At 42.4% G+C, this 27424-nt stretch overlaps 1 protein-coding gene across 2 annotated transcripts in view; it reads left to right on the top strand.

Annotated features, from left to right (window-relative positions):
• The window catches only part of ANTXRL (ANTXR like), a 58130-nt gene extending 32947 nt beyond the window's left edge, over positions 1-25183 (top strand). For both annotated transcript variants that reach the window (XM_030488392.1, XM_030488391.1), the window contains 4 exons: positions 1569-1667; positions 3472-3639; positions 4831-4911; positions 20618-25183. In XM_030488392.1, coding sequence (XP_030344252.1) covers positions 1569-1667; positions 3472-3639; positions 4831-4911; positions 20618-20848 — 579 coding nt within the window. In that variant the 3' untranslated portion in view covers positions 20849-25183. The remainder of the gene's footprint in view (positions 1-1568; positions 1668-3471; positions 3640-4830; positions 4912-20617) is intronic.
• Positions 25184-27424: the final 2241 nt, after the last annotated feature.

Raw genomic sequence — 27424 nt, 5'->3', positions numbered from 1 at the left:
TTCACTGGGTACTGGTTTAGGTGTGGCACAAAGTGGGATAAAATTTGTTTGTTAAATAAAACCACAAAACCCAACACCAAATCACAATGCCTTCCTTGTATGTTTATTTCCCTGACTTAGGATAAAACAAAAGAACAGCAACAAAAAACCAGCTAAAAAACCCCATCAGCACCAAAAATCCCCAACCACCACCACCACCACCACCACCACCACCACCACCACAACCCCCTCTTACTGCTTAGTAGAAAGGTCAACTTTAGTCCTGCCTGGCCATACTAAAGCATTTGTTGGACGAACTAACTCATGAACTGTTGCTGAGAGATCAGATGTCACTGAATAACTGATGGAAATAACCTTTCTCAGAGGCATAACCTAAGAGTTAAATATGAACAAACAAACATTCTCGCACTTTTTTTTTTTTAAATATTGTTGGCTTTTGGACTCTCAATTCCTTTTGCATTCCAATAGAATCATGTAGGGCAATTTTTGAGAAAATGTCACCTAGTAACCTAACAATAATATGTGTCATTCTCTAGTATTTGGTTTCACTTGATGATTTATTTATTTATTTTTTAATTTCTTTTAATAAAAACTAATTCCAGGCAGTGTTTCTAGAAACATGCTTGTACTGATGAAAATTATCAGGGAGCACTGTGCATGGCCAGCCCAAGAGCAGTGTGCACATCTGCATATCAGCATGAAGTGTAGTTATTTGTCTTTATGTGAAGAAGGAATATGGTATTGTAGGAGGCTTGTTGAGCCCTTTCCTCAATTACATGTATCATGGTGTGACTTTCAGCTGCCTCAAGTCAGTGTAATGATAGGGAGCCTGAGAAATCCCAGTGACTTCTGTCAGCTCAAGATCATAGGAGCAGAAGTGTTCCCAGAAACATTTGCCAGCTTTTAGTTAAGCAAGAACAGAACAATGAACCTGAAGTAAATCCCTGATTCAGACTCTCCCACATTCCAGAAAAATAATCTTCAGTCTTTGTAAGTGCAAGTCAAAAACTCTGGATCTGAGCTTCCTGACAATTTGGAGATGCTCCTGTGTGAGTCCTGGTTCCAAACTGCACAGCTTGAGCCAGACTGTACAAAGCAGCGTAGAATAACTAGTTACAGCTGCCATGAGAAAATGGTCTGATGCACATGTTAGAAAACTCACAGTAGTAGCTTTTTTCCCTGTTAGGTGACACTAAGTTCTAGAAGTGCAATTAACAAATGATTTCTTTGGGCCAACTGATTGCTTCATCTTCTTCATAGCAATAGTGGTAAGCCAGTATAATGCACGATTCATTTCCACTTTGCCTTTCCTTAAAAGTCAGTTGTGACTTTGAAGCTCAATGCATATTTGACTGCATAAAAGCTGCCTGGAGAGAGGAATAGAAAATCCTCTTTGGCTTCCCTAGTTAAAATTGCAGCTGCAGAGACAAGAGACTTTTGTTTTTTGTCAGCAAATAAGTATAATACACAAAGCCAGATATCCAAGGACTGGACCATAGAATGTTCAGTTGCTTTCCATAGTTTATGCTGTTTGTGTGAGAAGTAATATCTCCCTGCCTTTCCCATAGGAATCAGATGATGAAGATGGATTGCCAAAGAAAAAGTGGCCAACTGTGGATGCATCTTATTATGGAGGTCGAGGTGTTGGTGGGATTAAGAGGATGGAGGTATTTGGCTTGTTCTTAAGTGTTGTAAAAATCAGCATGTTTAGCTATAAATTATAACAATCTGGTTTTATGTGTTTTGGGTTTTTTTTTTAAACTATCTTGATGGGCTAGAGAGTGGGATTTAATTAGGGCTTGTCCAGCTGATTGCACCTTCTGTCCCAGTAACAGACATCAAGCTGCCATTATTCGCATGAATAATTAAATGAACCTAGCATTATGAGCTAGAGAAAATTTGCAGTTTAAGAAATGCGATAAGCACCAAAAAAAAGTTTTAAATTAATGAATCAACCCTTCAGTGCAGTTGGGCTCAATTCTTTTGTTTCAGGCAGAGTTACGCTGGTTTTGAGTATTTGAGGGTGCCATCTCCACTGTGCCTGACTGGCTGGAAGCAGTTGGCTTGGTGAATTTAAACTAGGGTGGGTTTTTTTCTCCCTCCCCACCCTCTCCTCCTCTTTTTCTTTTGGTTTTGTTTTTGGGTGGTGGTTTTGGGGGGTGGTTTTTTTGAGGGGTTTGGGGTTGGTTTGTGGGGTTTTGGGGTTTTTTTTGGGGGGGGTTTGGTGTGGTGTTTTGTTGGTGGTTTTTTTTTTTTCTTTTTGTTTGATTTTTTGGTTGTTTTTTTTTTTTTTTTAAGTTAAGTGTTAACTCCTAATGCATAAAACCACGTCTTGAAATTGGCCAATGAATCAAATCCTGCCCTGGAATTCATGCACAAGCCAGTCTTCATGTGTAAAGTGAGGTGTTACTGTGAAAGAAATTTGCCTTGTGCTCTGTCCTATTGCCTCTATGTTTCAGGGCATCAGTGGATAAAGCTATGATCAGCTACTAACTCCTGTAAATAACCATGTTAGTGAAATCAATTCAATATTCCTAACCATGGATAATATAAGGCATGGATAATATAATTATCACTCACCTTTATCAGCTGTGGGCCTAATAATGACTTTTAGGGATGTCACACCAGAAACTTCCACTAGATTTAATTGGTAGTTGAGGGAGGTGGTCTAATGTAAGTCAACCAAGGATCTGGACCAAGCTAGACTAACAGAATGAAAGCAATGGCTTCACAGCAAGTCCCTGCAAGTCTGCAGTTGAAGTCTTGCATCTTAATATCCTTAATTATTTTCCTTGGTAGTATTTTATCACCGATGCTGAGTAACACTATATTGCCCTTGAATGCAGGGTCACATTTCTGTTTGAGGTAAGTCAGACAACAAAATCAGGATTTCAGCTTGAAGTAAGTAGTGTGTAGTATGTAAAGATAAAGTTACTGACCTCTTCTGTGACTGTGCAAGGTCATCTTTGGAAGAGCCACACAAGTTTGAGGGCTGATGCTCTTAAACTATTCATGTACTTGTCCAATGACCCTTTTTCCACTTTTGAACTGAATAACAGGAGCTGCTTAATGCTGGCTGTAAAGACTGCCAGCCTTCAGCTGGGGCTGCTGCCTGCTTTTTGCATGAGGCAATGGGAAACATACTACTCCTGTGTCCTAGCAGAGCTGGGCAGAGTGCTTCAGATTTCACTTGGAAATGGGTTAATCTGCCCTGGATGCTGTGAATTTCCACAACACCTTAGGTTACTGGACGGTGCAAAGGATAGTAGTTCAAGCAGTTTTTGAGTGAGACTATTTGTCTCTTAAACGTGCATTTCTGATTACAGTGTGAGTTTGGTGCCTTCATAAAATGGGCTACATATCTGGTGGTATTGGGTCATCTGATAGGAACTAGGTTAATGTCTGTGAAAGCCACCTGCTGGTGGAGACTGCTGAAGAATATCTACTTACAGTGTGTTCTCCTGACTTCAGGTGCGATGGGGAGACAAGGGGTCAACAGAGGAAGGAGCAAAATTGGAGAAGCCTAAAAATGCTATTATTAAGTTGCCGGAACAGGAGTATGAGCCATGGGAACCCAAGCCGAAAAAGCCACATGTGAGAAAACCACCTTCTCAGCGGAAATGGTACACTCCGATCAAGGTAGTGTGTCTGCTCCTCAGTTTTACCAAGTCTCTTCCACCATGTATGTTACTACATCCTGCTTCCTTAGTGTAGTCTTTCTTACAGCGGAGCTGGGGGAGCCGACTTAGAAAAATGGCCAATAACCATCAACTTTGCACATTTCTTGGAACGTGCATTTCACCTGGCTCTGTGGTGCAATAGCTTTTTGAGGAAAAGTGGAGGGCATGAGTAGAGATCTTCCCTCCCTCAGCTCATATCTTCTTTTCAGGCATTTTTGCATAGCCTCCATTGTAACAGCAGACATCTCAACTCTTAGGAAGGCCAGATGCTGTTTAATGCCGTTTAGTGCTGTCTCAAGGCAGCATACAAGGAGGATCAGATAAAGTGCACCATCCCTGCTTTGACTGCACTGTGGCGAAGGCCTTTGGTTGGGATTCAGCTCTGTTTCCCTCTGGTTCAGCCACAAGATGTAGTTTTTGATTTTAGGCAAGTCACTCTGTCTCCCCACGCTTTCATCCCCATTTATCCCATATCATTATAGTATCTGTTGTCTCCCTGTCTTTTAATGTATGTATCCTCACACAACCCTGGAGGCAGGGCAGAGCTATTCTCTCCACTTACAGAGGAGGAAGTTGTAGGGCTAGCACAGGCCACGGGAGCAGCATACCATGCTCATCCCAGAAACCTGTGGCTATGTCCCAAACCAGTGCTTTGTGGGATGAGGTCTCCCCTACCCACCATGCTCATAGATGAGTTTAACAGTACTTGAATTTATTGTCTGGAAAGTAGCTGTGATTTTTAAAGCCTGCCTAGGTAGGTAGTCTTGTGGCTGTTTATCCATGCTCTAACTCGCCTCCCATCAGTACAATACTTCTGTGGTTCCACCTTTTGTTAAGGTAACACCTCTCTAATTGTGCATTTTAAGGGAGTTGTTCACATTAAACTACAGTCATCCTCAGTGAGTTTTGGGCAGGCTGAATTTGGCCCACTGCGTATTGGGTACATGTTACCCCACCAAGGTGTCTTTTTCTGGTTGTCCAGATAAGCAGTACACAGAGGGCAAGGGCACAGGAGCAATGTTTGTTCAGACAGTTTAATACAGAAAGGCTGAATCAACTCCCTGTAGTTTAATCTCGTGCTGTTTTCCCAAAATTTCTTTGTCACATCACTTTTTTTTTTTTTTTTTTTTTTTATATATACATATTCCAGGGCAAACTTGACGCACTGTGGGCTTTGGTTCGACGAGGCTATGATCAAGTCTCTCTTATGAGACCACAGCCAGGGGACAAGGTAAGGTGTCACAAACACACTGGCATGTCACTTCTCTGTTAGCAGCAGCAATGCTGCTAACATCCCTTCCAGCCACCCTTTCAGCTTCAAAATGACCTAAAATGTTTGCTGTGGCATCTGTTTTAAAATATTGCTCCAAAAGGTCAACAGTAATGTCTTCACTGTGATGATTTGAGCAGACCAAGGAAGAAGTTGGCCAGCCACAGTAGTATATGAAACCTTTTTCAGCCATGTAATTTCTTAGCCTTTTTTTTTTCCTGGGCACATGTGTTGAAGTCAAAGGAGACAGGTTCTTTGAGACTGCTCCTTTTGAATTTAATATGCAGTAGTCATTTTACAGCAGTAATTATCCTTCCTACCTAACTTCATAAAAATGCTTCTCAGATTTAATAATAGAGTTAAGTGAATAATAAGAGAAATCATGAACTCATGAGAAAACTTGTGTGGGTGATGAAGAAACAAATCATCAAAGTTAATGGAGAATAAATTTTCTGTAGAATTCTATGCGAAGACACTTTTCTCGGTCTTATCCTATATGTAGGCAGAGAGTATCTCCTACCTTGATAAAGTCTATTAGCCAAACACTGGTCAGGAGTAGATTCTTCCTGGAAGGAAGCAGGAAGTCTGTGCTTTTCAGAGCCACAGAGATGTCTGCGTGCTGCCCCTGGGCCACTTGTGATGGCTTAGCTAAGAGCTCTCACAATTTCCCTGTGAGAGCCTGGCACCCTTATGGTTGTTTCTATCTTGTTATTCTGAGGTAACTCTGTAAGAGTTAAATGCTGCTGCTTCGGGCTGTCGCACCTTCAGATTTGGCTTTCTGCAGTGGCACTTTGAAATGTGAGGACTGAGGAGAAATGACAGCACCTTTCTCCCCACTGTCGCCCTTCTCTGGCCAGAATCCATACATTTCATCAGCTTTGCTGTCAGGGGAAGGGGCTACAGAGTTAAAGTAGGGGCCACAAAGTGCTGTTCTGGGGTTGGAGTGGTGCAGAGGCCCTTGTGCTGGGCTTGTTTGCCTGGGTGACCTTCACATCTAATAACAGACTTAAAAAGTATCCCGAATTTGCATCATCTAGGGCAAATAAGTTGTACTGCTGTGGCTTTTGGCAAAATACCATTATGGCATTTGTCTGGTTATTAACCAAACATACAGCTTCAGTATTTAAAGTTTAGTCTCTTCCATTTTAGTTTTAGTGCATAAGGAAACTGAGACCAAACTCGGCTTCCTATGCTACTTTCTAAAATGGTTTTAACTGTTTCACTAAGCTGCATTTTCAAAGCAGTTGTGCTCGAAACACCTTATTTACTTTTTAAGCACGATCTGGAGCTTCTGAATAGGCTCTTTAGGCCCAGCTGTATTTTGATAGCACTAGCATTGTATAATATGAATCTATCCTCTGCCTTTCACTCCATCGGTTGGTACGTTTGTATCAGTGCAGAGTACAACAGAGCCTCTGTTAGTCTGCACAGTCAAGAAACATGCAGGGGGCTGGCTCTGAACAGGGATCCTCAGTTCCTTGCCTTCCAGCTCTGCTATGGGGAGTAGAAGGGGCTCAAAAGAGGCAATGTAAAACAGAGCGAGCTGAAGGATTATTGTATCAGGGAGAACATTAGACAAATCAAATGTACATCTGGGAAATAGGGTGGAAAGAATTCTGTTGAGCCAGATTTGGTGGAAGAATAGGATCATCTCTGTTCCCTGGCCTGTGAAATTAACTAAAGCTGAAGAATATTGAAAACGAAAAAAGAAAATTACTACACATCCTTCTGCTGTGTAAAAAAAAAAAAAAAGACATCACAGGCCTGTATTTCATGGAGAAAGTGAGCACAGAAAAGACCAAGGTTATTATTTATTGTTTGGTTTACTTTTCTAGTAGCAATCTCTCAGTGGAGAATTGTGTCTTTGTAAGTTAGGCTTTTTTGGGAAGGAAGGAGTGTATAAATATACATCTATGTACACATAAGTATATATGAGTATACATACACACATGCACACACTGTGACTGAAGAATGGGGAGATCAAGTCAGTACTATGAGTGACTAACAGTGTGGAGAGCCTGGAGCTCTGGCTGTGCAGAGCTGGAGGACCCTGGCAGCCCCAGGAGCAAGCCCACTGCTCCATTTGACCCAGGCCAGGCAGGGACAAGGTCACACCTGCACAGTGTGGTGACAGCAGTCAATGGTTTTTGGTTTACTGTTGGGTAGACCTGAAAGTACAGCTTGACATGCCTCTGTGCATGGTGTTCTTCCAAGACTGTGCCATCCACAGGCCAGTGATCTTGGAGAGAGGAATTGCCTCCTTCCCCTGTTCTTCTCACACCGCAGGAGCTGAGCTGCTGGTAGCAAGGGATTACAGCCTCTCTGCAAAGCTGGCCAAAGCTCCCAAGAGTTTCCCTGTTCTGACTCATGCTTCCACAGACTTATCAAGAAAAGGATCTCGGGATGGATGACCCATCAGTATTAGGCAGGATTGTACTAATAGGACTGGCTGTGAAAATTGCAGGGGCTTTTTGGAACTGCCTGTTTAAAGAAAACCAGCCAAGCATAAGCTCCTATGCCCCTTCTCCTGGGAGCTATGCCTGCGGTGTTTGGCTTGGCTCTGCAAACAGCTCCTCCTCTTGGTCTCCAAGATCATGTCACCGCACCACTGCTGAAAGTGGTTATTAGTTTGGCAAGTATCTCTGTAAAGGGTCACAGGACCCTGCTCACTCAGCTTCTGCAGGTCACCCCTAGCAGAAGCTTCTGTTGCACCAGGATGGGTCAGCAAGGGATAAACACACTTAGCTCTACCCCATCATTAGCAGATAGGCTGCTATTTGTGGGTTGGCTTTTTGCTGAGCTGTCAGACAACATCAGCAGAGGAGCAAAAAGTTGAAAAAAGGCTAGGAGCTCTGTTTTGGAGTGCTGGGCTTTCTTCCTTGCAGTAATGTATGAAGGTGAAGCATTCATAGGCGTTTGTGCTAGTGCTGCAGCGATGGATCCCTTAGAGCAAGGCTGCTGTTCCCTTCCTCCCCCAGAACTTTGGGGCTTACAGGACCAGCAGTCACTCTTTTGGCCCAGGAAAGGGATTAATAGCTCTGAGGCAGGAACACTGCTCATCCAGCAACGGGGAGCACATGAGAGTGGCCACATGGCCTAGTGAGCTGTGTGTTGCTCAGGGTACTCAGGCTGCCTCGAGGACTTCTCATCACTGTGTTGGTGTCCTCCTGAGCTTGGTTCTGAGCTTGCGGGGCGCTGCTATGAAGATTGGAGTTTATGAAATATTAATGTTTAGCTATCTTGAAGTATCTCATAGAAACCACAGTAGCTGGTGGGACAGGTTGTCAGTAGCCTCTGCAAAAGGAAACTTTCAAGCTTTTCCCCTTGGCCTCATGGATCAAAAGCAGGGCTATTGCCAACGCCAGCAAGGAAACATTAAAAGCCCCAATATGTGCAGAGAGGAAGGTGAGATGCTCCTTTCAAATGGTCTGCTTAGCTGCTGCTTTCAGCAAATCCATTCCATTTTGCATTTCAGCACATACTGTCACAGGAAGTTCTCCAAGGCTTGGTTTACCAAAAACCTCATTAACAAAAAAGACGACATTTTTCCCCGCAGGCAGAATTGCTCTTGTTTACTTTAAATCTTTAGAAAGTGATTTCATATTTGTCACCGAAAATTACCTGCAACAGAGAGCGAGTGTAGACTGGATTTTACTGTCACCATCACCTTTGTATACTCATGGGACTTTACTTAGAAAAAAACAATGCTTTATCAGTACTACCCTGTGGTTTGCACATGCAAAGCCCTTTCCTCGGGAAGAGACTAGAAGCAGGCTGTTGTACAAAAATCTGAAAGCCTTTTTGCCTTCTTTCTTCCATAAAACTGAAGGTAAAAAGCCTGGTGTTCAGTCAAAAAGTTCACAAACTATGAGCTGCCGTTTTGGAAGCCAGGACTTCTGGGTCCGTTCAAGTTCTCACTATTGACTTACTGTGTGACTGAACAAGGCACAGCAGCTAGAATTATAAACACTGGCCTCTGAAATGAGAACAGGAATTTCTTGTGTTCCTTATTCTGTGTGTCCCTTTCAAAGTGATGACTCTTAATCTGGTAGGTTTGTTAAAGCTCAGGTCTGATTACCCTCAAATTTTGAGTGATTCTTCTTAATGCTGACCATAACATCTATGTACTTTCATTTTCCCAACTGCAAAATAATCATGAGAACACAGTATTTATCTTCCTTACAGCTGTGAGGTTTAGTTAAGTCCTGTCAGGCACTTGGGACTCCTTAGATGAATGGTGAGACACAAAACCTATGGATTATTAACAACTAGAAATTACTTTCTGGCTGCTAGCTACAGGTGGTCAGCAGTTTGAATGCAGCCCACAGGGATGGCAGCACCCGCCTGTCACTCCACACTAGCTGCCCAGTTACCATTGTTATTTGGAGTTCATTCTAATTACTTCTTTTCAAGACCAAGTAATGGTGTTTAATAGGCTTCCCTGCCACTTGCTTAGAGATGTGTTGTAATTGCCCAAGTAGTAATTGGCAGAGCTACAGGAGCTGCTGGAAGAGCAGCACTGAGCTCCTTCAGACTGTATTCATCAGTGACTGCTGCCTGGTTCTGGGGCTTTTCTCCCTTTGCTTAACTTTTCTGGAGTCAATTACCTTCAAAAGCTGCTGAAAAATTAAAGAGATGGGGACATCGCCTGCCACAGTAGGTGTCACTGTCAATGAAAATGTGACACACGTAGCTCCTGTTTTATTACCTTTTTTATTTTTTTTTATTTTTTTTTTTCCTTCTTGTAGAGGACACCAGTATTGGTGAGGTTCATGGCATGGGGGGAAAAAAGCTCTCTGGTGTGGAACCACTAATGCCCTAACGCACAGTTCCCAGGATGTGCTGAGCACTGCAGCTGGAAACATGTAATCAGTGACTAATGAATCCCCTGTCCTGCAATAAGCGCACATGCTGGCATTACCTCTTACTTGTGCCAGGATTGTGCTAATTCTGATGTGGAGGAAGATTTCACAAATAGGCTTTGGGGATATATGCTGCCTGTCCGCCCTTGGGCGGAACTAGCACTCTGTCCACGTCTTTGGGAGCCAGAGACATGCTCAGTAACAACCACCACAAGGGGCTCTTCTGAAGATTGGGTAAAACCCCAGGGCTGGTGCCACTTAGCACACAACAGGTTGAAGAAGGATTGGCCTTGTGGTTAAGACACTGAGATGTGAATTCAGAGACCCTGGCTGTAGTTGATGAAAGTTACTTCACTTCTGTTGTACTGTAGTTTCACAGTGATGAGATTAACAGTAAATTCTAGGATGGTGAGACCATGTTCCTAACAGCACTTTGAACATTGCATAGAATGGACTCTGTTAGGTAAACAGGGGGCTCTTCTCTGCGCTTTAAGCATGCGTACGACTTTGATATTTATAGTAAAGGACCTGATGAACCTGTTCTGATTCTCATTTCTCAATAGGGAACGTGACTCTGGTGTAAGAACTGGTGACTTAGTCCTTGGTTAACACGCCTGCCTTGGGGGAATAGGCTCCTTTGTGTTGTTACTGCAACTTTCCAGAGAGTACTTCATTGATGCTCCATGATCATACTTTGAGTACAGTGTGTCTGAGCTATGCAGTCCTGGCTTGGAGTTGGGAGACCATCCTGGGGCTTAGGAGGAAGCTCACAACTGAAAGTACACCTTTTTTGAGAAAACAAGTGCACAAACATGCAGTTGCTTACTAGGACTGTATGTTCAGATCTGATTTGCATGTGCAAAATGAACAGATGTGCTGCAGCCAATGTTTATTTGTTTCTTGACAGCACCCCTGGGTCAATGCTGAACCTCATGTTACCTTGTCTCAGTTGGATTGCTGTGAGCTTGCATCCGTCATTGTCTCCTGAGTTGGGTAACAGTCCAGACACTAACCTACCCAGCCTGCCTTAGCGCGCTCTACTTATATACTTCCAGTAATTATGTAGGAATCTGTTTCTCAATATGCAGAATGAGTAATTGTACAAGTTACACAAAGATACTGCACAACTCAAAGAGTTTATGAACTATGTCTGTTAAGTCTTCATCTTGATTTAATCTGATTTTGAACATAAACATCAGGTTAATAATATCCTCCAGTTTTATATGGCAGTTTTAGTCTCATATAGGAACTGCCCCTGGAACAACAAGACACTGCACTCTTTGCAACAACAATGGTGGTTTTAAGATCTTTGGATAACTTAAGAAGTGGGACATGCAGAAACTCACAAGTAAGGCTTACCAAGAGCAGTGTCCCTTCTTGCAATGCTAAAGGCCAGGCAGGCACTCTGAGTGGAGCAGACCTTTGAAAAATAGAGGAGGTGTACCTGGGTTTCTTCTTCTGCTGGGGGACAAGCCACTGTCTTTGGTAAGGTGATGCCAGGGTGTGCAACAGTTTGTGTGAGAGAGGTGGCAATGGGGTGGTAATGGAAAAAAGTAGTTTCAAGATGCAGAGCTGGTACCTGATAGGCTGGTCAAGCTGCAATAGGGGAAACATACCTGGAATGGGAAGGAGAGTTCCATGTCAGGACTTTGGTACTTTAATTGCTTCCCTGGTGTGCGCATTCCTAGAAAGAATAAAGTGGTTCTGTCCCAAGGAGCTGTTCCATCCAACATAAGAGGTTTTGGAGGAGGAGAGGATTTCTGTGCTTTTTACACAATATGTCAGCACTGATAATGAACTGTATGAGTCTCAGCCCAGGAGAAGAAAATCCTTATGAGAGAAGCAAGAGGAACCTGGGAATTTTGGGTTTACCACCTATTTGCTCTGGGCAGTAGCAGAGCCATTTAAGGACCAGTTACCAAGAGAAGGGTTGGGGCTACTTGTGTCTATTTCCAGACTCTAAACAGAGAGGCAGCCTGTCTGTGTGGTGGGCCACAATCTTAAATTTTTGGCTGAGGCAAGGAAAATAATAACCATTTTCACCCGAAATCTCTCCGAGTCTCCAGCATTATCCTACACCCCAGGTGGGTAAAGAGCATTGTGCTCTTCCTCTGTGCTCGCCATAATCTCAGCTTGCTCCTGAAGAGGCAATCAAATAATTCACCTTGGAAAGCACAATGACACTTAAATACAGTTTGAGCAAGACCAGTTATGGTCCTTTGTGGCCTAATTTGCTGCTCCCAGCAAGTAACTAATACCTCAAGGCTGAGCCTGTTGCACCCACTAAATGTTTGTTGCTCTTGTTGCTATGCTCCAAAGCCCTTCCCATTCTAGGTGATGGACAAATGCGATCTTTTCCCTGAAAACACCAAAGGAAAGAGAAAAGTCTTTTGCAAACCAACCACCGTTTTTTTTTTTCTTGAACCACACTCTAGTCTGGTCAGCATTCAAGTGTGGAAATGTGTGGTGCTGTGGTTAAAACAAGGGATGTGAGTCACAAGTCTTGAACTTGTATATATTGGGATTTTTGACCCAAAGCTTCTGTGTAACCTTGGGTAGGTGACATGACCTGACAGTGGCTCTCCTCGCTTCCTCCACTCTGGAAGCCTCACCCATAAAAGCTGTCAGAAAAGAGGAAGGCAGTAAATGGTGTGTTTTGAGTGTAGGCTTAGGTTAAGATATTCCTCTCAGGTTTGGGTGGGATTTGGTCTGGCGTGACTGTACTTTGAGATCAGTAGTAAATATGAAGTACACCTGATAGACCTTAACTTTGATGTCCAGTGTTATCCTTTTCTGTTCCCTTTGCCACTTCAGCTTTTTTAGGGCTCAGAATCAACAGGCTTTGTTGTGGATCTGCACTGTGCGTTACTTCAGCCACAACCTCAGCAAGGTCCAAGACATGTGATGTTTTGTGCATTCCTGCAAGATATCTTGTGACTCTGGCCATTCTTTCAGGAGGTGTCTGTAGCAAATTGCTGCATTTTCCTACTAAGACAGGGCTGGAAACAATATGCAGCTCCCTGCTGAATGGAGTGTGATACAAATTATTTGAATAGCCCTGTCTTCAATACTGGGATGGGTTCTCCATGTGTCCATGTCACTTGCCTTGTGTGCCTAAGGTGGAAAAGTGGTATTGGGTATGTGAGAGCTGGATGGTGGGGATGTGTTCAGCACAAAGTTTATTTTGGTGAAAAGTCGTGGTCCTAGCTTAGAAGGCCAGTTACCCTGGCTGAGCTATTCCTCTCTCAGATTCCTCATTATTGGATTGTTTCTCCAAGGGGAAATTGGAAGTAGTCCACTTCTTTTCAGTGTCTTCCTGCACTAGCCTTCAAACTGCATAGACTGCTCCCAGAGGACCCATTCCTAGTTTCAAGCAGTGCCATGCACAGCTGGGACTGTGAACTGGGGAGTAGTGTCTGTAGATGTGTGTGTCATGAGAACCTACCAGTACTGGATTGTATTCAACTATCTGTATTCTGATTAAAGAAGCTACAGTAGTTTAGAATACTGCAGCTATTAATCTTACTGTAAAACAGTTCCTGTCTTAATTCCCTAGTAAATCTGGACTCCGTTTTCAACATGACTCTCTTTGTTTTGACTAAAAAAACCTGCTTTTTTAGATGGTCTGTAAATATTTTTGCATGTTAGTGGAATTAGCTGAAGTGGAAATAATATCCTTGCAAAAAACTCAGTATTTTCAATTTTCGTTTTGAAACACCTTTTCTGTCCAAAAGTGAAAGAAAAGATGTTTTGAATTGAACAACATATGTGTTTCAAGCCCAAGTGAAACTTATTTTTACATACTTCTTTTACTTGAAAAATGAAGATTTTTGGTTGTTGTTGACTTTTCCCTTGGTCAGCAAGTGAACCAGAAGACGACTTGTATTGCTGCTTTTATGTGTGGTGCATGCCATGGGCCTGTGATTGAGTTTGGCCTGGCAACCTTGCTCCCTCAGTCAGGAACATGCTATCTTCTCATTTGTGACTTGGGCATTATAGTTTCTGAAGCAGGGATGAGCTTTCTGTGCTGTATCTCCCTGGTGCTGCACCAGTGAGCCAGTGACTGGGTTGTGGGTGGTTTTGTTTGGTTGCTAAAATGTAAGAGAAAAGACATAAAATTTGCTAGTAAGAGTGTCTTTGTGGACTGTGTGAGGAATCTGCATGTGCCTCAGCTCTTAAATATCCCTGCCCCTTTCTGGGTCAGGGCATGTGTCCTGTTTAAAGTTGTATTACCTCCCACATCTTAAAGCTCAATTTAATTCCTTTGCAGTGTGAAGCACACTGAGTGAGCCCAGTAGGTTACACCTCTTGGCAGCACCACCTCGTTCACACTCCGCAGTAAAGAGTTTTCTGCTGCTGCTTGGATCATCTGTGTACATTTATATTCATCATTTTGTAATTTTTAATTTGAATTTATCTGATGTACCTCAGGTACATCAGATAGGGTCCTCACTGTCACCATATGAGCGATTCGCAATCCACAATGCAGTGATTTCCTTCTCCTCCAATAACTCCATCACTCCAGATGGAGGGAGCAGAAGTAATATGAGTTTACTTAGAAAGAGGCCAGATAATACACTGGATAAAGAACAAGCTGAACTGATTCTCCTTTTTAAAAGCAGTGCTAAAGAAAATAATAATTACATTCTCACTGTTGGGACACTGCCACTTTACTGGACCTCATTTTTGAAATCCTTCAGTCTTCAGTCAATCCCATTTTCTCTTACCTCATCATAGTTTTAGGTTACCATCATTTTAGGCATCAGCGCTGAGCTGCCAAATAGATCCCCAGAAATTTGTTATTGACAGGAAAGGACTTATTAAACTGGAAGATATTTGAAGAGTCAGATTCTCGTGCAAACAAGTATTTTATGTTGATGATATTTAATGGTTTGATTTAGACCCAATAACTTTAAATGGTTACATATAAAAATTAATTGCAACCTAATAAATTCATTTATAATGAATAATGCAATAACCACATTATAATTAATAGTGATGATTAATATAATCAATATAACTATAAATTATAAATTATATATTTATTGACCTGGAATCATGATCAGCCTTTAAACTGCTGATATGGGAATCTCTGATGTTTCCAATACTTTCTTTTTCAACACAAAACCAGCATCTGAGTCCCAGATGTAAGAGCAGGAGTTGGTAAAAGTTATTTGAACATGCCTCAAAACCACGCAGTCTTAGGTTTTATGTGACAAACTGTTTCAGCAGCTTACTAATTTCTAGCCTGTATGCTGTAGGGTAATCAGTGCAATTCCCAGGAAATCCATGAAGGTTTTAATGAGCTGTGACATGTTCAGCGCACAGTCAGCATGAAGCAGGGCAGTGTGAGGAAGCTTTTGGCACAGGCTGATGCACATAGATACTGGCTCACGAGGAGCCAGATGCTAATCCTGACACTTGCCTAGGGAACTCGAATAGTGGGAACTCTGTACTACCTCAGTTCAGCTCTTTCTCTATAAAATTAATGTATCCATAATCTATGCCATTCATAAATACCTTTGCTAAACAAGTTTCCCACACTGTTGCTGTTTTAGGATACTCAGTGTAGGTGTTTCTGCTACAACACTTTTGTTCTTTGTTAGAGGACAGAGATTACCCTGTCTTCTAATTTTTCCGAGATTCAGTTTTTGCAAAAGTCACTGATCTTAAAGGTATTTACCCATTGATTTCTGGGTGTGTGGATCAAAACCTTTGCTTAGCTAAAGTGATTCTGACTTTTTGTAGATACTCGCTCTTGTGGTTTTGTAAGTAGCATAGAAACCTGGACCTATTATTTTGAGTTTTAGAGCTCCACTTTTACACTGCACTATTGATAGATATTTAGGAAGTGAAGCTACATGCTGATGAACCACATCCATTGCAAGCTGGCAGAGTCATCCCAGTGACATCCATAAACAAAATTGGGGACAAAGGTGACTACTCATTGAGCCCAAGAAAATTATGTTCATTTTGCATTCCAGCATCCTAAATGTAATTCTTTTGACTGGAAGCTATTTTATTTTTTTGATTTGGTGGTCTAATGTTTTGGATTGCTACTCCCAAACATTAAAGGAATTATTTTATTTAATCCATTCTAAAATGTAAAGCTGTGAATCATATTATTAAAAAGTCAAAGTCCAAGAAATTTCAGAAAACATTTAAGAGAATCCAACTCCTCAGTCAGATACCTCCTTTTGCTACTCAGTTACAGCACTGAGACTCCGTAAATAAAACCAGGAGTGAATGAAAACTCAAGCAAAATTTGTAACAAGCAAAAATCATTTGTAAAGGAATGCTATCTTTTATTAAGTCAGCTAATGCAGCTAAAAATAAGAAACGGACATACTTTTATGTACACAAACAAACTGGATTTGTTTTTTGTTAAATAAACACTCATAGATTAAAATGAACAGAGAAAAGAGACAGCTACTGGTAGATGGGGTGATGTTTTAAATTCTTTTTTGCTGAAATATCATGGTGAAGAGATTTTCCCGTGGTGCTCCTTGAATTGCCTGGATCCTTTTAACAGTAGTTGCTTTCTATTGAAAATATGCTGAGTAGTAGCTAAAAATTTTGGGGGAACAAGCACTGGGGGATGATGTACTGAGCATTATGATGAAAGTAGCCCAGAAACATGATGCGGTGGCTTTCAAGAGGTTCCACCCTTCCTTCCCCCCCCCTTAAACCACACACAAAAACATATCCTAGGTGGTCGAGGAGGCATTGCCTAGAAGTACAAAGTACCTGAATTGCACATGTGATTGTTACACTGGGATAAAAGCTGGAGTCGGGACAAGGGCAGATCCTGCTGCTTCAGTATTTGTACTTTTTGAAAAGCCAATTTGACAAGCAGCGTAACAAGAGCCTAACAAGTAGATGGACATATGGGGAGGCAAAATAATTGTGCATTAGGAACACGGTGCAGATGTGAGCTGAAGTAAGGGCGTAACTCCATATGGCACATTGCTGACCTTCAGTTAGTGCTTGAATGACAGTACGCAGTGTGGGTCGCACCATCTGAGGGATGCTGTACTGGGAGCAGGGCTGAAACCAGACAGAACTGGATTTACACAGATCATCTGCTTCCTAGAAAACAATACAGCAGCTACCGACAGCTGTTGAGCCTGAGATCATCCTGGTATTACTGCACCTTGCAACTCAGACACCTTCCCTAAAATACTTAGTGTATACCATGCTTCTGGAAAAAAACCTGCTATTACCACTATTAAAGTGGAGGTGGCTCTTAATCCCTGTTAATCTCTTGTGCAGGGAGAGCATAGGTGAGCATACCTGATTTCTGTCCATGTTCTCTATGGTTTAAAAGCCTTTATATGCCTTTGGAAAGGAAATTACTTAGTCCTTTCAAACACAGAATGTTAAAAATCCTGTTGTTAGCATGTATGAGAAACATCATGGACTTTTTTTTTTTTTTTTTTTAATAAACCAACTCCGGAGGGATGTGCATGTTAGGTAGAATAGCTGTGTTATTAGGGAAGTGTGATGAGTGGAGGAATTAATTCTTCAACCTAGAAATCCTATAATGAAATATGCTTGATAAATCCAAACTGCAACTTCCAATCTGTTATCATTTGTTCCTCCCTTTCCCTTTTGTCTGTTAATACCAACACTGGCTAAGAATTCGGCCTCATTTTATCAATGGCTGCTTGAAGTACTCAGGAGGATTTCCTCCAGTGTTCACCAGAAGTCTTTGATATATGAGATTGTAGGCGAACACCAATAATCTTTTGTGAGGAAGTGTCACAATACATACATCGATCATCCAAGCCTCTATCTGTCAGACTCTCCCAACCCAACTGTATTTTTCATGACACAATGCGGCGCATAGCCTTTAAATTACCCATCTGTCTGACAAATCAGTGAGTGTGGCAGAAACTGGCAGCAGTTTGACGTCGCCTATCACTTTAACTGAAGTGAAAGTAATGCAAACAGATTTATGGGATCCCCTTTGATTATAGACTATGAATATATTTGGAATTGATGTTTGGGAAAGAGACTCAACAGAGAGGCAGGAAGGGCTTGTAAGCAGAAGCACTAGTGTTGGTCTTGTAGCTTTGCATTTACTATGAGGGAGATTGTTCTGTCCTTAGTTTTTTCCCTCCCCATATGGTGCATCTCGTCTGAATACCTCTGACTTTTTTTTTTTTCTTTTCCTGGGTGATTATTTAGCTGTTCTAAATTCATAATTTTAGAAATATCAAGGCTGAGTTTTCTTAAATGTATTTTCAGTACAGCTACTAAATACATTTGTAACATTCATTGCATGGCAGTAAATACTGCTGAATTTTCAAGTGTGCTCTAAACACAATGGAGCACAGCAGAAGACAAATAGCTGACAAGGGTGGCTGCTGGCTCCAGTGCTGGTGAGGACTGAAGTTCTGTGATAGAGTAAAGCATCATTTTTATTTATCCAATAGTTTATCTTTTTTGCAGAAATAACCAAGACCATGACTTTTGCACTTTGCCTCTGTGCAAGGCTTTGGCTCAAGTATAGTATTGTCTTGCACCTGGTTCGTAACTAAAGTGTGCTGTTACAAGCCTGGATTTTTAGAAAGGGGATTCTATCCTACTTATTGATACTGTTGTTTAAGCGTAGTGATGAATTGTGATGGTGAAAGCTAGGATGGGGAACTACAAAGTAGGTCTCACATATAGGCAACAACATGCCCATTTAAACAACTCTTGGCTGCAGCTGAGCTTTTGAAGCCCTGAGCCATCTGATCCAAGTAAGTGGGACAGTGGTACCCTTTGGACATTAGTGCATTTGTTGAATCATTTTCTGAGCTCTCTGGAGCTTATGCAAGCTTCTCCTGATACACTACTTGGCTTTCTTCAGAGGAGGCATAGACTTAAGTGATCACCTTCTTTTTAAAGAAACAGTTTTCACGAGCAAGTCACTTAACAAAACAGATACTTGTGGTTCACCTATGATGGCTTTTGCCTGGATTCCAGGGGAAACTGTGATTTGTGGGGTTGCCACAGAAACTCATCCCATTCCCTGAACATTTTCAGAGTTTTGTCATGCCAGGCAACACTAACTTAGCAGCCATCTGTCACTGGTGTGTGTTCTTGTACTCCTCTGTTATTACAGCCAGTGGTAGCTGTGGAGATCATGATCTACAGCTGCTTAGCTCTGAGATAAGCTTTTCTAAATCTGGAGTCTTTCTCCTGAATTTTGCTTGGGAGATGTTGGCATAACCTGGAGCTGAATTTGATTTGTTTATTCCAGCTTGCAACCTAAACCTCTGGTGTCATGAGCATCATGGTTCTGCAGGTCTTTCAAAACAATGGAGGAAGGATGCCTTCTGGGATGGATATTTTGTAAACAAACCAAACAGTTTTTCTCCTTTTCCTCCAGTTAGTGTTTGCCTTGAAAAGAAACAAACAGGTAACATTCACTTCTATGCTAAGCTGTAGAAGCCATTGTCATTAGGATGATTGCTATATGGAACAAAACAGGTTTGCTGTGCAAAGGAGAAGGTGCTAGCAGATAGAGTTCATCACAGATGGGATGGGTACTTTCCAGCCCACAGTTCTTATTTGGAAACCACATCCCAGCTCCTGTAAATGGGCTGTTGGCAGTGTCACTCCTGCATTTTCAGGCAGTTTTCGTCTTCAGTCTTTGTATATGATGATGAGAGACCTTTTGACTTCAAGGTACAGGCTTCTGCCAAGCTTGTGACAGCTGGGTTCTTGCATAAGCATCTCCTCACACCTCCCTAGGTGAGGAGGTAGAGACAGTGGTGCCAAGTGTTGCATTTCCTCACACAAGGTTGTGTCTGCAGGATTTCATGCGGCCCCCACAGAAATAGTGGGGCAGTTTGTGAAAAAAGTCAGGGGTCGTGGAGAGGAATAAGTAGAGCAGACAGTAGAGATCTTGGTATCTAACTGAGGTTGCCATATAGGTTTTGAAGTGCCTAGGAGCCTTTGGCTGCTCCCCATAGGAAAGGGTAGGTGGTCTTTGGGGCCTGTCTTTCTTCCTGTCTGGAACTTGGTTAGTTGCAACCTATGCAAAGCTTTGTTTTGGCTAAAGGAAACCCTGACATATTTGCATTTACCCCCTAATTGACTAGGACATTCCCAGTGCTTGGTGTTTCTTCAAATCCAAGCTACTCCTGTTTTAAAATTTCCATCCACAGTTCTCCCATCAGGTTTTGCCTGCCGGCATCCCACATATATTCTGAAAACACTTATTGGAAAACCCTTTGTGCAAGTCCTACACCTTGTTGGTGTTAGTGAGGGAAGCCACATCTACACTGGAGCACAGAAGACAGATGTACTATCCCAGTGCAGTGTTTGAAGCATGGACACTAGCTACGCTAGCATCCTGCGAAAAGGAAAGCTACAGATGGCATCTTTGCTAAGGTTGTTCCTTTGGTATAATCCTGTCTCTACTGCGAGTTTTTTTTCAAGCACAGCTTTGCCAGTCAGAGATCTCACCAACGCAGGCATGACTGTGGTGGAGCTGTGGCTTTGGGCGTGTTCTGCATAGCTGTAGTAGCAGAGCAGAGGGCAGAAGTGAGCAAAGTCATGCTGGGGTCCCTTTTCATTTAAACTAGGCTATTCTCTGTAGGCAGGAACTCTTAAACCCAATGGAAGCATTAGTTTCTAGTGCTGACCTTTAGCATACTATGGTCTGAATGTCATGTCTAGGACCCAGTGAATGATACTGGATGAAGAAATCTAAGTGCAGCCTGGCCCCTCTGCTTACAGTCCCTTTGGCTGGCTGTTGATGAGTCAAAACACCTGCTTTTTATGAGTAATGAATTTTTCTTTACCCCTAGGGAAGATGCATGAACTTCACTCGAGTGAAATCGGATGGAACCTCTGCCCCTTACAGCCCACCGCCAAAGCTGCCGCAGCGTGATGATGTTCCTCTCAACAATGCTCCAAGGAGTCATTCTTCTCCTGTGTCTCTGCAGCCTCCTTCCAGGCAGCCACCTCCTGGACCACCCCCATCCCGAGTGCCTCCCGGACCTCCTCCTTCGCGCCCACCACCACAGCCCATGGCTTAGAGTGCAGCAAAACCCTGATTGACAAAACATGTCTCTTTGCTGAACACAGCATATTTATTGAGTATTGGTTTACAGTTAAAGATATCAGAATTTGTTGCTGGTCAGCAAAAAAAGAAGAAAAAATCTAAAAAAAAAGAGGAAAAATTGCCAAGTGTCAATTTTAGTGTATGAATATATTTATACCACACGTGCTGAGTAAACATTCAGTGGATAGATTCAGAGCTATGGGGTATAGAAACAAACCAAAGTGATCATCTAGATACAGTAGCAGCTTTCGTATGTATACAGTTGAAGATCTATTTACATATGACATTTATCTGGCTTGGTATGTCAGATCATTCACTAATAACTTTAGCCGGTACATGTGCATCAGCTGTTTTGATAGCTGCCACCTGCAAGTTGGTTAAACATAGTTCATTGAGGAATTTGATTTCTTTTCCCCAACAGTACTGCATCCAGATGTTAATATGGGACAATAATTGCAAAGATAACTTTCTGCCTTTGGTTCTGCAGGTGGAATTTCCATGGAAGTTTAGAAGAAGGCTATAACAATGAGGTAAAATGAGACTATGTGCCAATAATCGAGCAACAGTAATCTAGCATGGGAGAGGGATATCTTTTTCTGCTGAGAAAATCAGGTTTGAACCTGCCATCTCCGCATATGTTTAGACGTGGTTGCATAGGACCATCACTGAAGGCCAGGGTTCAGATTTGTCCAAAGTTCAGAAGAATTTTGAGAAAAACATTTTGGCCAGGTGTTTAGTTTTTACTTACAGAAAACAAGTTCTAAAATGGAGCGAACATTCGTGCAATTTGAGCATGAATGCTGTAATATGCAAACAGCATGTACTATTTTTATCAGCAGCATTGAGGGACTGATTCCATTACTACTTAATTAGATAAATTTTCTTTTGATCTTACTGCCAAGGAGAACTAGATCCTCTTGTGATTAAAACCTGAATTCCTCTATGAGTAGCTCTTTCTTTAGACATCTCAGATGCTGCTAAATGTAACCTTGCAGTCTACCTATGGTTGAGAGGCATGGTGTGAAGCGTCAGCATGGGCTTTTATCCCTGTTTTATACATTGTTTGGCTAGAGTATTTCCCAAACAGTGTGACTGCTCACCCCTGACCTCCATTCTGTGTGTCACCAGAAAGTGATGCGAGCACCCACACAGAGGTGGGAATTTCTGACGCGGGAGCGTGGGACAGCCCATGAATAGTGTTCACTGAGCAACACTTGAATGGGTTGTGCCTAGATCATTCCCTAGTGAATCAAAATAATACCTGAGCTTGCTTTTTCTCTACTACTACCTATCCTATTGGAGAGGGTGGCTGCAAATTCCTGTGCTGGTTTGCTTTGGCACTGGCTGTGTTATTAGGATAGTTGTAGAAATAATGTTTATGTTGCATTATGACACAGCATATACCTATCTCTCCATCTGTGTGTAGGTGTGGGTGTGTAGCACATCACAGTAGTTACTGGCACATAAGTCTAAGATAAAACACTAACTGTATCACCCAGTTACTCCAGATTTTAGGCGTCTTCGTGCAGTTTTTACAGGCATATAAAATTGCACCGGTACAAAGAGAGATCAGGCTTACTATTTCCAGTGGAAGTCCCACTTGCAGAACACCATACCAAGCTGTCATCAGTCTGTGCTGATCACTGTGACATGCCGTGTGTATGCAGCTGAGGCTGTCAAAGATAAACTCAGAAGAACCACAGAGCCTCTTTCTCCTCTTGCACTGCTCTGCTCTTGAGTTATGCTCTTACCTCATGTATATTGGTGCAGGTAGTGGAATCATAGTCATAGGTGCCAGCTGGCCTTGGAGCTGTTCCTAATTTAGGCCTAAGCCAGCAAAGCATTTCTGCATGCATTAAAATGTCCTGCAGGTCAAGAGGAACATCCTTATGCCCAGTACTTTGCTGACCTGTGACTTTATTGTGATCAGAAAGGAGAATTGGGATGCACTCAACCCTCTCCTCATTCTTTTTAGTCACTTGAATAGGGTCTGCATAATTTGGTCCATAAGAATGGATTTCTGTTTGGAGGAGAAAGAAGTGTGTGTGCATGTGTGTGCGTGTGTCTGTGTTTGTGTGTGGGAACTGTGTGTGGGAACTCTCCTATGAATGGAAAGGCCTTTTGCAGCCAATGTGACACACAGTCACAGGAGTAAGCTTTAGCTAATGAAAGAGCCTGGAAGCCAGATTTTGTATTGCCTTGCACCTGTACAGATCTAGAGAGCGGTCAGTAGAGTTGTTACAGATTTGTATTGATGTTAATATTGGCAGAACTTGACTTACTTCCAGTAGGAATGAAGGTGTTGGCTTAGGGAGGGCTTCTTGTAATAACATAGCCAACATGCCTGTTTGCAGTTGAAGGGAATAATATTCTTTGCTGGAATAGCCAGTCTTGCGGAGATAACAGATACTGACAGTTTCTGCATCCCTAGCAAGTGCAGTGAGAATAGGAGTGGTTTGCGCTTCCAGGTGATGAGATCTATATACGATAAAGCACTATCAATTTGAGAATTAGAATCAGCATAAATGGAGTTTCCAGCATTTTCACCATATAAAATCAAGCATTTCATGTGTAACCCGTGTTTTGGCTGCAGCTTCTGCAATGGGAGCACTGCAGGTTTAGTTTGCCAGTAAAGTGGGAAGAAGAGAAAGTGATCTTGAACTGAATTGCCTTTGCAAAGGTGGGGGGCAGTGAATGTGCTACACTGGCTACAGAAGGGCCTGTTAGTTGTGTAGAAATGTACTCATCTGCAGTGATCTCAGGCACTATAATAATGCAGTAGGAGAAAACGGTTGCTGTTTCACCGTGTGTTGAGCTTGATCCTTACTTGAAGCAAATCAGAATAGGCCAACTGAAATCAAGGCATTAATACTGGTGTCTGTCAGCTGAGACCTGGCTCAAAATAAATGGACAAAAATCCCTCCAACTGGCTTGATGTTTCAATGTTTGTTTTGGGATGCTTTTACATCAGTTTTGATTATAGTAGTTACACTGCTAAGAAATGCTCTCATGTGGGATGACTCCCCTGTACTTTCTGGCATATAGCATCATCCAAAACTTGCAAAAAGTGAATATCTAATGCTTCCCCAAATCCAAGAGAAAAATGTGCATTAGGAGGACCTTTGGCTAATGCTTAGCACAGATGTGAAATGACACAAGGCACAAAGCAGCGGGGACGGAAACCCTGCTTGTTTAAAGCTGATACAGAACCACACTGATCAAAGCATATTTATCGCCATCTTTCAACCTCAGTGCATGTATTGCCATCTGTGAGAGTAGACTGCAGAGCAGACGGTCCTAAATGTAAAAAAGGGAAAAAAAAAGGAAAAAGGAACAGAATCAGCTCCTCATCTGAATGAGTGAGCATAACAATGAATGACATTACTTCCTGAACTGTACCAGTTCAAATGCATGTGCACCTGGTGCTCCTAATGCTGTTTACTCCTGTTGGTCTTTAGACAACATGATCAGTAATATGCTTTTTCTCTTTATTTGTATGTTGGTTTTATTGTTGTTATTTTGTTTTGGGTTTTCTTAGAAAAAACACGTTTAACTGAGAAAACAGCCCTACTTCTGTAAATATAGAGTTTAATTTGGAGGAGACAGCACACTTCTGGATGTTACTGCTGGACAGTTATTTATTAAAAGGGGCTTAAGGTGAATAAATACAGGTGGCTCAGGATACATGCATGCAAGTGTGATAATGCAGTATAGCATTTTCAGTTCTCTGTAGTTTTGGGGGGAAGGGGAATTTTTGGGTCATCCTAGTTTGTTTAGAAGTTTGTTACTGATCTGATACTTTTGAATAATGCAATAGACTCCTAACATATAACAGTGCTTGAAAAGATGTGTAGATTATGATAGATTTTACATTTGGGGGGGGGAGGGGGTAGTGAAGGAGAAATTTTCTAGTTTTTAAGGGAAAAAATATACTGTACTAAACTTTTTTTAGAAAAAGATGTGTGTTTTCAGAAACAGTGGAGATGGGGGCTGATAGACAGCCGGGGCGTGGAGGTGAGGGACAGAGGAAGCAGTTGGATTTTTTGAGGGACAAAGAAATTTTACATGGGTGTGTGGGTTCATTACTGGTACATGTGGTACAAATTTCTGTAACTGACATGCTGCTTCCACGTTGTAATCGTATAACCTTTATACATTTTATACGCCTGCTCCATTTTTCTGAGAAAACTTTGCAAATGTAATGCCTGCATGCAAATGTGGGAGATGTAGCCAAAGTGTTATAATCCAACATAATGTAGTCTTAATGGATTCAAAATCAACAATAAAAGTGCTTACTGGTTAAACACTACAGAGAATTCCATTGCAGGATCATTTTAAGAAGGGATAATCTTGTCTGTACCTTGTTTCTGATCAGCTCAGCCATCTAATGGTCAGGAGGAGAAAGTGGGGTTGGGCTGTCAGAATTTGACTAGAGACAAGTGTGTGTTCTGTGCCTCAGTATCCTATTTCTAGCCTGAGAATTTCAATGTTTGCCTAATTAATTCAAAGGTGAGCCATCATTTGCTGGAAACCCTTTCAGATCTCAGGTAGCAGGGTAGAAATGCTGAGTAAATTCCACTGGAGTCAGTGCTTAAAAATTGATTGACATATGGGGCAGAATCTGAACTTACTGCTGCTGTCTTGAGGAGTTGTCTAATGCATAGAAATAAAGTAGAAGCCACCCAAGACAAGATGTTAGAGCGCAAGTCTTTAGCAAAGAGAAATTCTATGGCAAATCCTATACCTATGGATTCTGGAGTCACCACAACACAACTACTGATTTTTAGGTGTATTGCCTGAAGGATGCAGGACTGAATAATAAGACCCCCTTCTCCCTCACTATCTCTGAAACTAGTTTTCTCATCCCTCCCTTCTAATGCTTCCTCTATATCTCTTTGAGCCCCATTGAGGATTGGGGCTGGGGGGGAGCGGGGCTCATGGAAACATAAAACAGGCAAGAAGGTCAACAGGGGTAGGCCACAAAAATCTCCAACCCCAGCAGGCTGCAATTATGGGTAATCAAGGCTGCTGCTGAGCTGTGCTACGGACTCAGTCTGCCCAGCATGGCAGCCACAGCCCTGAGTGCAGTGGGAAAAGAGACTGGTCCTCGCACACATGCAGTCCCCTGAACCCGTGTGAACCTCATCTCCGAAAGAGGCAGGCACTGATTTTTGGGGGTGTGGTAGCCATGTGAAATCATCATGGCAAAGCAGATAGGAGCTGTGTGGTGGCTGGAGCAGGCATCACCCTTCTTGGCAGCTCCAACTTTGGCTGTGCTGCTAATGGGAGCTGAAATCCTTTGCTTGGAAACGTGCTCCTCCCTTGTGGAGTCAGGGGCTCTGACAAAGAGCCTGCCTTGCTCTCACTCTGCTCCCTAGGCTGGCAAGACAATACCCACACAGAATGGTTTTGTGGCCTTCGCTCTTTTTTGTTCCTCCATCTGCTTCTTGCGCAAAAAGCAGGGCTGGGCTCTCAAAAGAGATCAGATAAACAAAAGCGGTTGTGGAGCCAAGGCTCTGGGCATTTTTGTTCAGCATTTGTTCAGCATTAACAAAAACCTGACACTGGCTGCAGCTGTGGTTGGTTAGGTTTGTGCGTGCCTAAGACAATAAAGTTCAGATTTGACCTGAACTTCCCCAGAGATTGGGAATGTGCAGATCCAGAGCTTTGGTTACGGATTCGTCTATAAATAGCCTCTAGTGCTGATGTAGCATCTTTCATCAAACATACTTCGCAGTCTCAGGAGTGGCATTTACATGTGAACATACACCAGCATACCCTATTTCGTTACGTGGAACTCAGCAGCAAGAATTGTACTGGCTTCAGCAATCTGAGCCAGGAACTGAAAAAAATGCCCTTTCCCCTTATCCTCCCATTCCTTAGGAAACCACAGGCAGAGAATATTGCCCACGCTGGAAGTTGTCTGATCTTTACTTTGTGAATGTGCTTTGCCCTTGGGTTAGGACTCATGTCCTAACTTCATTGGGTTCCACCTCAAAGTTCCCCCCCTTCCGCACATTGAGGACCCCACTTTCTACAGCAAGGGAGGCTACACTGGAAGTTTCCTAACCGGGTAACGCTTTGATTCCTGTCTGACTGCAGCACAGGAGAACAGTGAGATGATGAGATTGAGATGAAAGAATTCCCTGAAAGAAATGGAACATCCTGCTGAGTGGTTTTGCTTGTGACATAGATTGAGAAATGTTTCCTTTTAAGCTTTCGGAGGTCAGAATTGTTGTTCATGGATAAATTCTTTACTGAGGGTCCTTAGATAACCCCATCAGTGCCTCTGCCGTAGAGTTCACTGTTGTAAACTCTCTTCATGCCAGCCTATCACTGCCATGTAGCAGCTGAGTTGCTCTTAATCCATGCCAGTGTCCTGCATCCTGTCTCTGGGCCATGATTCTTGGGTTCAGACTATTTATTCATGATAGAAATAGGGGCCCTCCAGAAATGTCTTAGGTTCTGTGATCCAGAACACCTCATATTGGAGGTACACACTTTTCCCTGTCGTGGCAGAGGGATATGGATTTAGAGCATGAGTCTTTCC

The sequence above is a fragment of the Strigops habroptila genome, chromosome 5 (genome assembly GCF_004027225.2).
Source record: "Strigops habroptila isolate Jane chromosome 5, bStrHab1.2.pri, whole genome shotgun sequence".
NCBI classification, from domain to species: Eukaryota; Metazoa; Chordata; class Aves; order Psittaciformes; family Psittacidae; genus Strigops; species Strigops habroptila.
This window is presented reverse-complemented; position numbering and strand designations above follow the sequence as displayed.